The sequence below is a fragment of the Anser brachyrhynchus genome, assembly GCF_964034855.1.
Source record: "Anser brachyrhynchus genome assembly, chromosome: Z".
NCBI lineage: Eukaryota > Metazoa > Chordata > Aves > Anseriformes > Anatidae > Anser > Anser brachyrhynchus.
This window is the reverse complement of record NC_137697.1, coordinates 37666119-37683418: the sequence shown is the minus strand read 5'-3', so window position 1 is coordinate 37683418 and position 17300 is coordinate 37666119. Positions and strand designations below refer to the sequence as shown.

General features: G+C 37.3%; 1 protein-coding gene across 9 annotated transcripts in view; it reads right to left on the bottom strand.

Moving 5' to 3' along the window:
* Positions 1 to 255: 255 nt before the first annotated feature.
* The window catches only part of PRUNE2 (prune homolog 2 with BCH domain), a 139298-nt gene continuing 122253 nt past the window's right edge, over positions 256 to 17300 (bottom strand). For 3 of the 9 annotated variants that reach the window (XM_080574511.1, XM_080574515.1, XM_080574516.1), the window contains 8 exons: positions 16015 to 16117; positions 13360 to 13491; positions 13120 to 13206; positions 9573 to 9671; positions 7446 to 7481; positions 6886 to 6924; positions 5324 to 5371; positions 256 to 3168 (listed from right to left, as the gene is read on the bottom strand). In XM_080574511.1, coding sequence (XP_080430637.1) covers positions 3147 to 3168; positions 5324 to 5371; positions 6886 to 6924; positions 7446 to 7481; positions 9573 to 9671; positions 13120 to 13206; positions 13360 to 13491; positions 16015 to 16117 — 566 coding nt within the window. In that variant the 3' untranslated portion in view covers positions 256 to 3146. The remainder of the gene's footprint in view (positions 3169 to 5323; positions 5372 to 6885; positions 6925 to 7445; positions 7482 to 9572; positions 9672 to 13119; positions 13207 to 13359; positions 13492 to 16014; positions 16118 to 17300) is intronic. The other 6 variants (XM_080574512.1, XM_080574518.1, XM_080574517.1 and 3 more) reach the window with 4 other exon arrangements.

Genomic DNA, 17300 nt, shown 5'->3' with positions numbered 1-17300 from the left:
TCAGGAACAATACTCCTAGTATCAGCAAAGGAAGGACTGATATACATGAAGGTGGAGAGTAACATCAGGTGAAACAGAATTGCCTCAATTTCAGATTTTTAAAGAACAAGTAGAGAAGAGTGAATGAAAAGAAAAAAAATATGTTTGTATGTGTATATAGTATAACTATGCAAAGTACTGTGAATTGAAACCGTCAAGGGTTTCCATGCACCCAGGGAATAAAGAAAAAACTTGGAAATGAAAATACTTCCAGTGGTGGATTGAAGTTCTTTATTTCTGATTCATATATATGTATGCATACAATGATATCAGATATCCTTGTATTGCTTAATCTATAATTTAAGTCAGCATAGGTCTTTTAACAAACAAAAAAAAATTTTGCAACTATTAATTTTTATTTGATCTGAGCACTCTCATACATGGTAGAAAAAATTTGTATATAAAAGATTATAACTTTGTGATTACATGTACTATATTCCTTTTTCAACAAACTACTAATTAATTAATATTGATACATTATTGTTAGTATGATATATAACTGCCATATCATAACATTAAAAAACTTTTTAAAATATATTAATAAGCAAAGACAACCACACCTTGTTCTTGCAATCATTTTTGCACCATCACACTGGTGATGTGACATCTGGCTTAAACAAACTCCTACCTTCTCAGGCTGCCATTATTAGTCTATCAACGTTAATCAAATTAATTCTTATGTAGCTCTGCTGTTCAGCGATTCCACACAAAGCCTTTAGAATGAAATTCATCTCCGGGCTGCCATCCAATGGTAAGTGGTATGTAATGTCTTCCAACCCATTTATGTCTCAAAGACATGAAAATTTGTGCTGAACTTCTGCTTTGTGGTGAACTTCTCTTTTAGCAAACACTCCTCTCACATACAGCCTAACACAAGTCAACTTGCCCATTCTAGTGGCTTGAACTACAAGTTTACAGATGTGGTTTCATGCTATAAAATGCTCTTCTGATCTAGATCTAGCTTAATTAGCAACTGGAAGTTAATACAAATATTAATTTGTACATAAAGCAATATCCCCAATATTCTAAGTGACAGCACTTTTATAAGGCAGACACAAGCCAAGATTCAAATATCTGAGAACTGTGCAAACTATCAGATCCTAATGATGACAAGGTCAGGTTATAGAGCAGCAACAATGGTCAGCAGGATTAGGCCCTCCCTCTAATGTGAAAGTTAAGAGGAACTGACAGAAAGATGTGATAAAACAGGCTACCTAGAATGACAGACACAATCCAACAGCTGACAGTAGAGAGAAGGATTGTAGATGTGCAGATTTGTTACTGGCAGATACATAAGCATTTGGCAACCTCTTGCCTTTCTGATAATTTTGTCAATCTTCATTACAGTAGCTGAGCAACCGCACACAGTGATGGACGCTTGCTCCCTTGCCTACAGACTACCTCTTGCAAATATAAGATACAAATTGACACAAATGGAAATGTGCAAACCACAGAACAGAATTATCAACCTTTTAAATGAAGGACAAAATACAATTTTCACTCTCAGTTTAGATCCTACTGAAAAATCGAGGCTTGTGCTGTCCTGACTTTTGCTTAAATTTCATTCCCTAAGCAAACTTTGCTTGTCTTCTGTTTAATTAATAATTCTGGACTGGAAGTGGGACTGGAGTTAGTGTATACATAAAATGAAAATTGTAACTTCTAAGGATTGTTAAGGATTGTTAATTCACAGACAAGTAGAGAATCCACAGATGCAATTCTAGGGCACATGAAAATCTCTTGAAGATGGGAATAATATTTCAGAGAGTGCATAATTTTGTTGCTTCCATTAGGACACCCCACAAGGTAGACGAGTCAGCAGGTTTGGCAAGTGCACACATATGCTCATTGGGGGAAGAGAAAGCATTAGTCATACTCTTAACTTCTTAAAGCAGACAAGCAGAATTCACTCAAGTAATAATTTGCACTGTCTTGCAAAAGAATGGTCTGAGACAGTTATTTTCCATTTGAGTATCAGGACTTACTACAGCGTCTTTCATTGCAGTATGCAGGACAGCAGCAAACAACAAATACTTGCTTTTTTTTTTTCTTTTCATGTTTATACTGATATGTTTTATGATACAGACAACAAACTGCATTGTAATACTTATTTTTGATATTAGGCATACTTCAAATAGTACTTTGACATATATTCCTAACAAATGATTGTGATTCCCAACTTTAAATTTATATATTTACCTTTCAGTCGTTAGTTGTTAGCAGAAAATACTAAGTGCTTTTTTTTTTTTTTCTTTTTTGGTATTCATAGCATTAGCCTTTGTGATTTCAGTTAGGATGCCACTCAAAGAGTCATAACTTAAAAAAGAAGTACTGGGAAAACAGATTTAAAAAACAATACTAATAAAATAATTTAATTCAAAGCCTTTAGAACATATGACAAACATTTACAGGATTTGCTACCTCTCTAAAAGCTATGCTTAAAATAAAGACAAAAGTAAGTGATTAAAATTAATTTCTGTTAGTCATTTTTCCTCTATGAAGTATATTTAATAACTAATTATTATTTTTTAGAGTATCAGGCCTTTCTGTGAGAAAATAAAAAGTTATTAGGGTTAAATGAAGATGGGAAGACTTTTCATACAGCAGAAACAAACACATTCAGGAAAGTCCTGCATTGTTTCTAGAATTATTTTTGAACAATAAGGTTGCTGCTGCTCTGTGAAAGAACTAAGCTAACATTTATTGTAATAATAACAATTCAGTTATGCATAATGTTAATATGCTGAAGACAAAACCAAAACAAAAATCTACATCCTCATTGACTCATTCATGAGGCATACTGTTGGTAAAATATTATAATTTTAAACAGAAATTTCACACATTTACCGAAACCAATGCTAGATGATATAGTGTTCCTAACGAAAACTCTATTTCTGAAAACAACAAATAGATAGGTCCAAATTTTTGCTGTTTCCATGGCAACAGGATTGGCCCATTTGGTCTTCTTAGATTGCTAAATGGCACCAAAAAAGTCATACCACAAACAAAATGAACTAAATTGCCAAATTGCACACCATGGTCACAGGTGTCTGGGTGATGAAAATCCAAGGATACTCTCTTCTTCAAATGACTGGCAGTGATGCTTGTTATTTCAGGGTCATATCAATGCTACATATTAAAAAAGAAACAAAAAATACAAAAGAAAGGAAGTTAGTGGGATGGTACACATGGCTAGTCATTTCCACAATCCTGGCCTCCCGCAAAGTGTTGAGCATCTCATTTACTTAAATGCATCAGTGTCAAATAATTTACACAGATCTATCTCCCTTATGTAGAAAATACAGACTGTTACTGCTCGCTTGAAACCTATAACTACATCCACAAAAATTTCAATCTGAGTAGAATTGGAGACCAGACATGGAAAGATCTACTGGCGGGATGACACCACAGTAGGGTAAGACATGGGTGCCTCTAAGAATATTTCTATGCGTATGGTTTTGGCATTTAGTGCAAACAACATGTTGTCAAGTTCTTTGAAAGTATTCTTTAGAATAAGAAGTTGTCATCACAAACATTACATCAAAACACAATTTCCCTCTTAGAACACATAACTAAAAAACACCCTGAATATTTATGACCTCTGAAAGTCACTATCAGTTACAGAACACACAGAATTCTTCTCAGTGGATTATTTCATAGTGAAATCTTTTTAAAAGTCATGATGTAGTGGAAGATGTTAAACAAAACAGTATACAAAAGAGCATGACGATAGATATGAAAAAAACAGCAGAAGCAAACTAAGAGGTGGGCAGACTCCAGAGAGGTTTCAGCAGAAACCATACAGAAAAAAAGGCTGTGTAAAACTGCCGTGATCATTGTGGAGACATTTACACAGGAAATCCAGAAGAAATTATACCAGAAGGGTGTGATACGACCACAGGAAAATTATTGACACTTCTGAAGAAAGATACATATTTATGCAGAGAAGATAAGTGTCAGGAATTAACATTAATTCAGTCACAGCTATACTTGTTTAAGCTAAATAAAAATTCTCTTCTCATATTGGTTTTTATAAGCTGCTCAGTGTCTTTTTGTGAAAAACAGAAAGTTTATTCAAGCCACCAAAAGGTTTACATCATAAATAGTCTTTAACAGGTTATTTATTTTTTCTTCTCATACTTTAAAAAAACAGTTCTCATATTGACTCATTACAGAATAAACTGTCTGAGAGGAGAAAAAAAAAAAAGATACTTAGAGATTTTATGTCAACAGCTGAGGAATCAAGAGTTTAATTTTTAATTCTAACCAGGTGTAACACTGTGGTAGTTTATTAAAGTACAACTTTATTTGAAAAAAAAAAAGTGGCAAAAAAGTTCCATTTTATTTATGCATCTGTTTGCTGTATGTACTTCTAGTTATTTGCTTGCTTACTTCAAGTGATGGGATCTTTTACTGAAGAGTTAGGTGAATGCTATTTCCTGAACAGTATTTCCACGTGAGACACCTGTGTGTTTCTATGTACCAGTCAGGAGGGCAGGGACAGCAAAGTCCCCAGTCACTCCTCCTTGGTACACGCTGGGCAGCAGTACACAGACTGCTGCAATGGCTAGTCCACGTGACATGCTGTTCTAGCAAACACACGGTTTGCGCTCGCGTGACATGCTGTGGCTACAAACACCCTCACTGATGTGCAGTGAGAACAGAGCAGGTTGCATGCTTCAGTTACGGCACGACGGAGGAGCAGTATGCCAGAGGAGTCGCGTTCCCATTTCCAAGGGAACCAGTCTGGCTTTGAAAGTGAAAGAAATTAAGAAATTGGAATTTATTTAGGCAAATAACTATGGAAAAAAGCTGAGAAGCACAAAAAGCAAAGAGAAGAAAGGCATCAAAAGCACAACCCAGAAGTTGAAGTCAAAGAGAAGACTGTTTAAACCTCTTAGTGAGAAGGGCAAGATTATCACCCTTCAAGAAAAATCCATGTGATAATCTTCCCTCTGATCATGTTGCACGATTTCTGTCTTTCACATAACTTTTCTTTCTGTCTTTCACATAACCTGAAGATCCTCAGGCTAAGAACTGCATCTATATCTGAAAATTGTCAAGAACACTTCACACATCTGCAATGCAAATAGAAAAAATCTCAACTGCAGTGTTTTTCTGCTCGCATATATTGAACCAAGTTCCTGAAAATAAACATAAGAGCATGTTATGCATGCATTAGTTCTCCAGAAAGCTTTATGGAGTCTACCCAATCTCTGTTCCTAGTAATATGGCTGTAAAATAATGTTGAAAGAAAATGACAGTATTAGGCACAAATTCTTACTCCTGTTCCACTGAAGTGATTTCTGGATCATTTGAGAGGCAGCTAGTTCTGGGCACAAGGAAGAAAGAGGAAGCAGTAAACATTTCTTCTGTGTTTCTTTCTTTTTATTTTTAAATATGAAATCTTATTTGGGGGATGTAGTAACTAACTGTAGTGAGTACCTTTGATTGCACAAACACACAAATGCTATTGACAGGAATCTAGTGAGCTTAGCGCCTACAACACCAATTAGTTTGTATAATAATTTTTTAAGATATTTCTTTAGGTTGGGGAAGCAAAACACACTACAGTGACTTCATACATCCAACAATAACAGTAATTAATGATACCTCACATGAATGCTTAGTTCCCCTTTCACTTGTTATGCTGCAGCCTGCACTGTTTTAAATGGAAGGCTTAACAAGAAAGCAAATTTTTTTTCCACAGTTTTCGTTGCAGTATAATCCAATGTATTTGAAAATGTTTGAATAGAATAGATAGAAATTGCATTTCAGGGTTGGGTGGGTCTTTACTCTTTTGTTTAACAAAATATCCAGGTGGTATCAGATAACTACTTATGTGAATTTATTGCTTCTGAGGCATTTTAATTGCTAGAATCAAAAAGCATTGGCAAGTATTTTGGGTATTTCCCTTTGTTCATTTTAAAAGCTAATCTCAGGAGAACTTGTGGAAAATGTGTACTACACAAAAGGAGAAAAAACACAACAAAGAAGAAGCTGTAAGATGAAAATTCTGAAATTTATAAGTTAAAGGAGAGTTAAAGGGAGGAGGCAGAAAATAGACTTAAAAAAAAAATATCTCTGGTTACAAAAATTGCAGGGAAAATGTCATACTTGATTCCCTTCTATGGAATCCTGTATACAAGCATGCATGGAAAAAGTGCAAAGCATAAATGATTTCTAAGCTTAGCTTAGTGAATCAAGGACTGTGTCCTTCCAGTTAAAGATTTTTATGGTACTTTACACCATACGGCCTTAGCATCTTAAAGCCAAAGTACAGTTGCGAGTTTAACGTACCTGATCATCATCTGACAGTGATTTATTAAGTTACCACAGGTGATACAATATTATCAAGTATTAATCTACTAGCCCTTTGAACCAACAGTCGAAAGAAAGAAGTTACCTATTTGCCTTAACAGAGAATGTGATATAATAACCATTGTTAACTTCATAAATTGTAAAAAAAAAATCATTTTCAAAAAGACCTACCTCCTAAGAATTATCTGAACCATCTGACACAGCAGATGAAGTAGAAAAATGCTTAATAAGCCACTGTAATGGAGTAAAAAAGTGACTTCAGTCCTCCCTATGACTGTAGAAATATTGCCAAAAAATAGCAAAAAGTTTTTTTTTGTAGTGTAAGAGTGTGCTTACTCCTTTCTGTGACCCAGCTGTATAAAAGCAGGCTGCTTACAGTGAAAGGGGAAGTCAATTCACAGATGTGGAAACTTACATGATAATTGAAACTATGAACTGATTGTTGTACCGAACACGTACTGCATTCAATCCATCCCTGTGAACCAAGTAAATATAATGCCAGCATCCAGCTGAAAGCTATCTTACTTAGCTGTTTCTGAAGCTTCCCTCAGCTCTTCATCCAGTCTGCATGAGTAAAAGTTATTGGTATAAAGAAACAAAGAAGCAAGCAGAGCATAAGAGAGAAGCAGAGCAATAGCAAAGCAAAGAACAAATAGAACACATGCTTCTAAAATAGGCACCCAGTATTAGGTACAAACCCTAAGGCTCTTCAGTTTAGTGTGATATTATTTATTTCTATTCTCAACCCAACCTTAATTTGCAACTCTTTTTAAAAATTATTTGGAGGCAGAAACATAAAAGCAGCAGGGATCTGAGGCATGCCCAGTGGACAGAGCTGAAAGCATTCAATTGCTCTGTCAGATAGAATCAAAGTAGCTGCAGCCTGGGCCAAATCAAGGACATTTACAGTTGAGTAGGTTTTGTTTGCAAAGGAGGCTGATCTCAACAGCTTGAAGGGGAAAGAAGGATTCCACAACATTGGAAGGCCTCTCTCATTCAGCTATTGAGGTCACCTGTGGGTGAAAGGCTGTCGCACAGATTCAGTCTGCTATGAGCAGTAGCATGGGCTAGAAAGCAAGTTTTACCTCATTTTTCTCTTAAGACACTTCTCTTCATCATACCTTACAAGATAAGAGTGGGTGAAGGAAGAGAAAAGACATTCAAGTTCATAAGATACACCAGGCACATTGTATCTCACGTCAGTAAAAAACTAACAAACGACCACACAACCCAAATCCTGGCATAAACCCACATACTTGCTACAGGTGGGGTTCCTCATAACCACAGTGGTATGTCTGTTCTTGCTGGTGGAGTAATTAGACTGCTGAACGGTGCATTTTGTATTATTTTTTTACAGTAATCCTCCTCAACCTGAAGCAGAAGGGAAGCTAACACCTGAACACATCTCTGCTGTTCTCCCTTTGGCATGGGAATAACCACTCACAGTGCCTTCAATCCACACCCACTTCATATCATATGATGACATTTTGATAAAGCTTGCCACCAATGGGCACATTTGTCACATTTTGATTTTTTTCTTCAGCAAAGTCATGATCACTCATCTGGCTGCTGATGACAAAACACAGGCAGTTCCCTAAAATTTCTTAAGCTCTAAATCCTAGTCTCCACAGACCTAGCGCTGCGATTATTTCACCTTTGGTCTCTGAGGTGAATGGACTTCTCAGTCTATAGGGAAGAAAATAAGTGTGTAACACAGGATGCGTGCACTGCTATAGACAGTGTAACAGTAAAACACAGCAAGGAATCCAAATAGAGAAACACATTGGAGTATTAGGTTAAGGTCTGTATTAAGGGGACAATTAGAACTAAAATGTTTACGGAAATCAAAAGAGAGAGGGAGGGAAGGAGGGAGAGAGGCTGAAGGAACTGTAGGGATATTAAAACATCCTGGTCATCTCTTATCAGCTGACCAATGACCTCTGTGTTCTACTTTCCTTGTACTTTTACTTACTTACTCCACTTCTAAGGCAGTCACAAAACCAAACAAATTTGAGTGAAAGTCCCTCTCACTCCTGATTTCATGACTATGATTTACTATTTTTACAAGTGCCATGCAGACCTGAGCTTCACACTTGCTCCCTGGTTTGACACCTCAAGAATCAGAGCAATCACCAGCCTGATGAAGAGCCCATTATGCTGATTTCACCTCTGTGAGGCAGGTGTGAAAATTCCTGCCTGGGCTGAAGAGATCTGTGACAGCTCCAAAAAGAAGTGTTCTTCATACCTAGTCACTAATAAACCATAACGAAAAGACAATCATACTTGTCTATTTACTCACCAAAACAGACTGCTTGCCTGTTCAAAACCTAGTGTATTTAATAAAAAGAAGAAAAGCAATACATTCCCCAACAGCAAATCTTTGTGATAATGACTAACACGAAAACCATAATAGATTTCAAAGGTTTTCAATCTTGGTATACCACTTCAGTTTGTTTTGATATCTAAAAAAAAAAAAAAGCCAGCTCAGGTGAGCAATTGAAATTAACTTAGAATTTCTAAGAGGTATCCTTCCTTCAGAAATACTTGCATTTAGAAAACCTTTAAACATAAGAGGCCAGAACTGAGCCATTGTTTTTCAGTGGCTATATTTAAACCATGAGAAATCAACATGAAAATGAATGGCGAATCTGGGTTTTCAGTGTCTTTCTCTTGAACAAGACTATCTTTGAATTATTCAGTTCAAAGCTCTGTATTGCTAAAACTTAACACTTTTACTTAAACATTGGAAAAAGTTACGCAAAGACATAGCATAAGTTGATAACTAACTGTAGAAGGGTCAAACTTTCCTATTTTCTTTCTGAGTCACAATTAGTGAATAAACAGTCTGTTCCAATACAGATTACACAGGCATAGATGTGATGAAAGGACTATGAGCCTGAAATCTTGTCTTCATTTTACCAACAGTATTATTTGGTCCAATACAAAACTTTCCTCTTCCTATAAACTTTGGTTCCCCTATGATTGCATATTTATCGTCCTTTGTGTTTCAGCAACACAGTATTTTCCTTCTTCAGAGTTTAACAGTGGTTTTTTTTTTTTTTTTTTTTTTTTTTTTGTAGAACAACCCGTAAGCATTTGTCACAGAATCAGGTAGAGGTTTTCTATTTTTCTTATAGATGCTGAAACATTGTTATTAGTCTGTGAAAATACTTTCTGTTAGACCAAGTACATTCTTTCTCTACACCACTTACTTGACAATACTATCCGGTATGTGCACGTATTCCATTGGAATCATCTCACGAAGCTCTGCCAACGTGTTGACGTACTGTATTTTACTGCTGAACTTAGAGCTGAAACACAGAAACAACATACGTCAATTGACTTTTCTCCTAAGTTTGGCTGACCATAAGCATACCTGATTTCTAGATAGACTGAAATCAAGACTAGACATTTTTTTGTTCTTTGGCTAGGCCAGATGACAGTGTTTATGACAGTATTATAAAAGTGCAATGCCTACATACTAGGCAATGAGATCAGTTCTACAGTTAGAAGATGTATTAAAATTACAAAAAGAACCAAATCCTCTGCAGCACACATACATTTAAAACAAGATGGAAAACATTCACTTAATGTGATCATGACAAATTAGCATTTATATTTGGCTATGATTCTCAAACATAATACAGCTGAACATCCACATTCGTTTAGATGAGTACAGATCTGATTGGGTATGTGCATGCCTATTCTTACTGCAGTGACTGATTACAGGGAAATACTTCCCTTGTTTAGTTCAGCTGTGCTTTACGATCATTTATTGTGTTTGAGAAATGATCACTCAGAAAAAGGCTAAGGGTGTTGAGAAAGCACACTTTAAAAATAAAAAGCTATTCACGTATTTAACCTGAATTATTTAATATGTATTAGCTTAGGTAAAATCTCTTCTTTTCATTTGACTCATAAAGCAATCATCCAAACCCAGCTCTGGTTTCATTTAGATAGTCTTTCAACATCAGTGACACATTGAGCATAAATTTTCTTAAGTGTTAGGCCATGTAAAACAGGATATATTTTTCTTATTCACTGATGATTTGGGGTTATGACCAGACAATGTGAAGCATCTGAAATTGCTCTGAGCAAAAGGTTACTTCCCATCACATTACCATACGTAACTTCTTATGAAGGTAAAGTGAGACAGCTAAAACAAGAACACATGAAGGTACTGTGAATAGTTAAGCTCATCCACTTTCATTTCTCTTTGTACTGTCATTTGGCACACACACTGGAGCATGCCAATGGTTATGTTTTAAGATGAGCAAATCACCCATAATTGTCCAATGAAAGACATAGTAACAGATAGACAATTCTTAGCATTTTATCCAAAATATAACCATAGTCTGGACCATCTGAACTGCCAACTATAGTAACTTGGCAAGCTGGAAGCCAATCAGAAGCTTCTACAGACTGAAATAAAATCAAAACCAAAAACAACAAAGAAAAAAAAAAAAAAGAAACTCTCAGTGACTTGACTGTCCCTTGCCATTTTGCTGTCTTTTGGTTTCTTCATTCCTACTGGTTTGCCCTGCATCTCAGTTGAAACAGAATTAAAATTAAGTGGCTTAGCTATCTTATTATCTTGGGACCTTCTCTCCTTGCCTTGGGAGCAATTCATTTCTTACTCTGAAATTCCCACAGTACACGTCAGAGGTTCAGTGAACAGCTCTGGGCTAGCAAACTATGATAGAGCCATTGGCCTTCAATCTATTCAAGTTTCTTTCTCCTTACATAGTGATTTTTACTGAATTAACTGTCTCCTTTTATGCCTTCCAGTTTTTTTACTCATCTTTCTCACAGTGCTCTTCTGTCCTCAAGAGGGGGGTTCAGCTTTCTTACATCCTCAACTCATCTTCCAAGTTGATGAGTGGAAACCAATTTGAAAATGAGTCAGCAATGTGCCCTTGCCTCTAAGAAGGCTAATGGTGTTCTTGGCTTTGTTAGGTAAAGTATCACTAGCAGATCAAGAGAGGTGATCCTTCCCCTCTACTCAGCATTGGTGGGGCCTCATGTGGAGTAACGTGCCCAGTTCTGGCCCCCAGCAGTACAAGAGAGACATGGACATACTGGAAGGAGTACAACAAATGGTGACCAAATGATCAAGGTGCTGGATGATCAAGGGTCTGAATAACCTCTCTTATGAGGAGGGGCTGAGAGAACTGGGACTGTTCATCCTTTAGAAGAGGAGGCTCAGTGGAGGATCTCTTTGATGTCTATAAATACTTGCAGGGAGGATGCAAGTAAGACGGAGACAGGCTTGTTTTATTGGTGCCCAATGATAGGACAAGAGGCAATGGACACAAACCGGAACCCAAAAGGTTCTGACTAAACTTCGTCACTGTGAGGGTGATGGAGCACTGGCACAGGTTTCCCAGAAAGGTAGTGGAGTCTCCCTCCTTGGAGATCTTCAAGAGCTGCCTGGACATGGTCCAGGGTAACCTGCTGTAGGTGGTCCTACTTGAGCAGAGGGGGTTGGATCAGATGGCCTCCAGAGGTCCCTTCAAAACTTAACCACTCTGTGATTTTACCAAGTCACATTGGCCTTGTGCCTTGCACACCTTTTTTCAGCTCCCATTTGCACTTCACTTTCTTCTACTTCTGACTGAGACTCAATCTACCTTTTGGCTGAAATGGAGATTTGTATCTGGTATCTAGTTATGGACTGTTAACTTTGTTTGTCAAACTGTTTAGAGTGAATGTTATCACCAGTTTGGAAATGCAAAATGTGTGGTTGCTCCTGGCCATCCCAAATAAATGACTCATGAATTCAAACAGGTGCGGCATATTTGATTTTACTGCCTACTCTTATCTGGAGCAAATAGTAAGCCAACTGAAACATCTCAGACACCAAATGCATCTAATTGAATCCCCTGTTATTACTGTTGATAATTCCAAGTGCTGTTCCTGTGTTACTCTAGTATTTTCAGTCGTCACTTTCTACTTGGTATTGAAGTCACCACATGTGAAAGAAGAATCGCTGTTATGATACTTCACCTGTTGCACTTAAGCAGCAGTGTGAGAAGCCATTTTCTTCTCCACCCCAAGGTTACCCTGTCAGGACAGCGCATCTTGTGACAGACACTTTCAGTGTTCTCATCTGTATTCTCAGGGTAGACTTCTCTGCTGTCTGTCATGTGTTATTCTCTGTGTGGCTTCTGTACACAAGATGCCTCTCCTCTTATTTGAAGCAACTCTTTCTCATGCCTGTCCATGTGCTCTCCTGATCTCAGTGTTCCAGCTGTATACTTGTCCATCTTCTCCAAAAATTTTTGAGGTCTTCTGTATTTAACACTTGTTTTTTTACTAATCAAAGTATTTTTGGTGGCAGAAAACCTTTTCTTTGGAACCAGGCCTCCAACACCTTCAAATAGCTCAGGGCAGTCCTCTTGAATGAGCAGCAAATAATTTTTTTAAACCCAGAACTGTAGCTTAATCTTGTTCTGTAGTCATTGTTTTTTGCAATGAAGTGACTATCACCATTCACAGACCCCCTTCCTACAAGCCTTTAAATAGGTTCAGAACAAAACAATTTTAAAGAACTTATTTACCAATTCTGCATATATATATGGTACACAACTGCATTCTCACACAAATCAACTTTTTTTCCCCACTCACTTTAGGGAAGTCAACTTCAACTGTCAAAATCATCCCAGCACAGATCAGTGAGAGATTAACAGCCATTTCTGTTGATTTAGGGTGCTTCTGTATTCTTAGGGACATAGCATTAAACCAGTATTCACTACATACCTTATAAAAGGTCGTGTCACAGCCAGGATTGTCCTGATAAACCATGATGGATGGACAATTATGAATGATTTCAAATTCTTCCTCAATCTAAGAAAAAAAATCAACAGTTTATTAAGAAAGTAAGAAAATACAAAACATACACAAAAATCATGTACAGTGAACACTGTCATACAGGGGAGCAACAGAAAAGGACAATGTTTAAAATAATAGCTGTGGATCACAAAGGAAAATACTACTCACCGTCGATCAATCATCTGGTAACATTTTTTCATCCAGCCCAGTCCGGGCATCCTCCTTCTTGGTGTTGCTCCATTCAAGTATACAATCATATAGTCTTCTGCTACCATCAGCTCTAAGGTACTGATTACATACCTGATAAAAGAACAGAAGTGAGTATATATTTTACATTATTGATTTAAACACAATAAAGATCAGTCTACTAGGAATGTATCAAGGACAACCAAGCAATTTATGGCAAGACAGTGTTTTGTTTTCTTTTAAACCAAGAGCAGACTTTCAGAACTGGTCACCATACTACCTACCTCTAGAACTATGACTAGAAAACCACAATTCTAACTGTTGAGAAATGTGTCTTCATTATTAATCATTATGTTTGTTCAATGCAAAAATAATAAGGGTCAGGGTAAGATACTTTCCTACAATTATTGTGACCTTCAGATTACTGCTGCTGAGTCTGTGACTGCAAGCTACAAATCTTTTGAATCTCAAAGCTAATAGAACTTGACTATCAACCTGCCTTCTAAGGGGGCAGAACACTTCATGCCATTACTTCATTTTGTGATAAAAATGCTTCAAACACTCATTAAATTGCTCAGCTCTGCATTGAGACAGACTATCACCCTCAGGGCCAAATTCAACATACCTAGAAAAGCTGGGTAGTCAGTCAAATGAAAGGGTAGCTTTAAATTCTTTGCCAGGACTATACACATGGATGCTTTGCTCAGTTTTAGTAATCCCTGCCTTACCTGGCAGCTCTTCATCACCAGAATGTTTAAATTGTTCTCTCTGCCCTCCAGCCCCAAGGCATGTCTGCCCAAAAACTACAGTGAAAAATTACTGAGTCACACCTTAGAAAACTGAATGCCTGAGAGTTCTCCCTACAAAAGGCAGCTCTATCCTGGAGCATAATGGCCCCTTTCACAGGTGTATGTGCATGACTCATGATCTAATCTGACCCTTAAATTCCTTACAATGCAGTTTCTTTAAACAAGAGTAGAAAATCTAGTTCTCACAAAAGAGAGTGGTATTTTAACTGGACAGAAAATAGGCAGCAACTGATTATCTAAGAGGGCAGCTGTTAATCACAAACTAGAGGTGGATCTAGATCAGAATCATGCTACACAAAAAAAAAAAAAAATCTCTGAAGAGATTTAATAATTTTCATGTCTCTCCAGACCCCTGTATATAGTAAATAGTAAAATTCCAAAAAAAATTAATCATATCAGTTACTGGGTATGTTGTAAACTGTCGAGCTCCCTCTTACTTCAATGCAATTAATAGGCCTACAGGTAAAAGAAAGGGATGATCTGACTTTTTGTTTTCTGGTTCTTGTTGTGTTAAAAAAGAATCAAGAATCTCAGCTTTAAAACTAGCTGAAGCCAATCTGAACTCCCTGTTAAACTACCACCCCAGAAAAAGACTGAGATATAGAATGGACTTTGACAATATCCCCAAGTGATGTGGAAAAGTCTCTTAAGGCTTGAAAATGCGTTCTCAACAAAGTCCATTTACCACCAACTCTACCTCTGAACAAGGGCTTCGGGTGATGTCAGAGAACAACTGTTTAATGTCAGTCGCTGTTACTCTAAGCTTTGTGCCCTAACTATTAACTTAAAACCTCTGCAGTAACATCTAAACCACAGGGCTTTGTATAAATCAGTTACTGTAGATGACACGGGGGACTTAAAAGGCTTTACCAGCCAAACGCCAGCAGTTGGTCTGACCTGGAACAAAAGCAATCTCATTTTTCACATGTAGACACAATGCTGAAGGCTTTGGCTGTCACCGTGGGCATCTTCAAGGACTGGAGTTTTACAGAGAGTGGGTCTGTGCTCTTGCTGCAAGGTTTTGTGCCTTGTAAGCTGCAGATGGTGAAGGCCAGGCCTCTGCTGGCTGCTGAACTGACATACTGGGTATTAGCATAAAGAACTCCGGAATGATTGATTTTTCAGCAGCTATAAGTGGAACTAGCTGGTGGCACTTGGGGGAGTTGCTGCCTTCACAGTTTTTGGCTGCCAAACGTAGTTGCTACTAGCAGTAATTTCACTGTGATAAATGTGGGTTGATTTGGTCAAATCTGTGTCCTGTCCAAGAGACACCACTTATAACTGAATCAGAAGCAGCTGGAGTCAGAAAAAAACACTTTGAGCTGTTTGTGTCAGCAACTGTCATTTATCCTGTATTTTTCAAACAAGTGTCACAAAATGGTCTTGTGACTCCTGAACACAGACACAGCATATATTAAAAATATCATACACAATGATGTATCATGGCATTGTATAATAAAAAATGAAGAGTGAAAGCCAGTCTGGTGGTCACAGGCCCTGCTGATTGTTCTCTGTAAGGACTGGAAATCGCTAGTGAAACAGTGGGATGATTGTGGGTCCAAGAAGCTGAAGACACTGTATTCTTTATCCTTCAGGGAGATACTACAGTCAGATTTGTTTCTGACAAATACACCTTAATTTGGGAGGGTGAGTGGGTAAGGAATAGTACAGTAAAACACCACTGAGCAGTTTATCTAAAACTGCTATTTTACTTGTCATTCAGATTGCTCCCCTTCTAATGACCCACGTTACCTCTTCATTAAAGACAGGTTATCTCTCACTACACAATTTTGAGAAGACTCTGTCACATTGTTCACATATCACTCACAGGAAAAGATTTTCCATGACATAGTTGTAATCAGTTCGGCTGCTGTCTGGCAAGAAGCACGCAGCAAACACAATGATAGCATTCAGACCATCACCATAGTATCCTGTGGAACAAATAAAAACGCATTTTTATCTTTGTCAGAGGCTCTTACCAAGATAAATTTAGAAAGAAATCTCTAAGTCCTGGAATAGATTGATAATGTCTCCTGTTGAAGAAGACAGAAAATGAATGAATGATTACCAAGTGATAAGGAAGTAGGATAGTGAGTTATGTTGAATTCCTGCAAAATGTGCTTAGCACAACTAAGAGTAAACTTTTTATAGATGCCAGCAAAAAAGCCTCAATCTACTTTGTAAGTAATGCAATTCTATCTGAACTCCTGGTTCATTACATCTCTATTGCAATTGTGTGCTGAGTGCTCACCTTAGCCTGGGGAATAAGTTGCTAAAGAAAATACCTACATTTGTCATCCTGCATCTTTTGAATGATGTCTCCCAAGGTCTCACAATCCAATTTCATTTGTCTTGTGCAGCTCCAAAGGCATCAGGATATTACAGTTATGACTGCATGACACTATACCTTAAAAGCTCCTGAGGATCAGTTAAATTCTTTGCTGCAAGATTTGTATAAAATATTTCTTTACTGTGGATACTCCAATTGTTCAATACCAATGCTCTGTGGTCTCCACCACTGCCTAATGATACCTGTAAACCCTTAATGCTGCAGCATTACAGCTCTGAGGTTCAAAATAGTTACTTGCTACCCAAAAGAAAATATTTTTTTCATGGTGTATTAATGTTGGTCAATCTTCTTCACAATCTTTTGCAGTCCCTACAGATTTCTGTTACAAAATACATATAAAGTACTCCTGCACTTCAGATAAAAGTCTGGGATTTATTTAAAAGATACTTGCAATTAGGAGGCAATTTATAAAGATTAGGGAGAAATGGTTGCATGTAAATACTACTAGAGACACATGGAAATAAAGGCTGTTTATGTTGAGAGGATGATTGAAAGGCTTTCGAAGAGGCTGGGAGAAACTAACTATGAAGGAGACAATGTTTGTGGAGGAAACCCTGAATTTCCTGAGGAGATAGGAGCACATTCCTGACAAAATTCAGGATAATGCCAGCACCCACACAGCACTTTCCTAAAGAGATCTTAGGACTTTTACATTGTTTTTTTTTTTTTTTGATATTAGTGAGCAGTATACTAGCCTAACTCAAATACTCACAGAATTTCTTGTATTGTACCCAGCAGCAGAGTAAAACAGAATTCCTTATGGA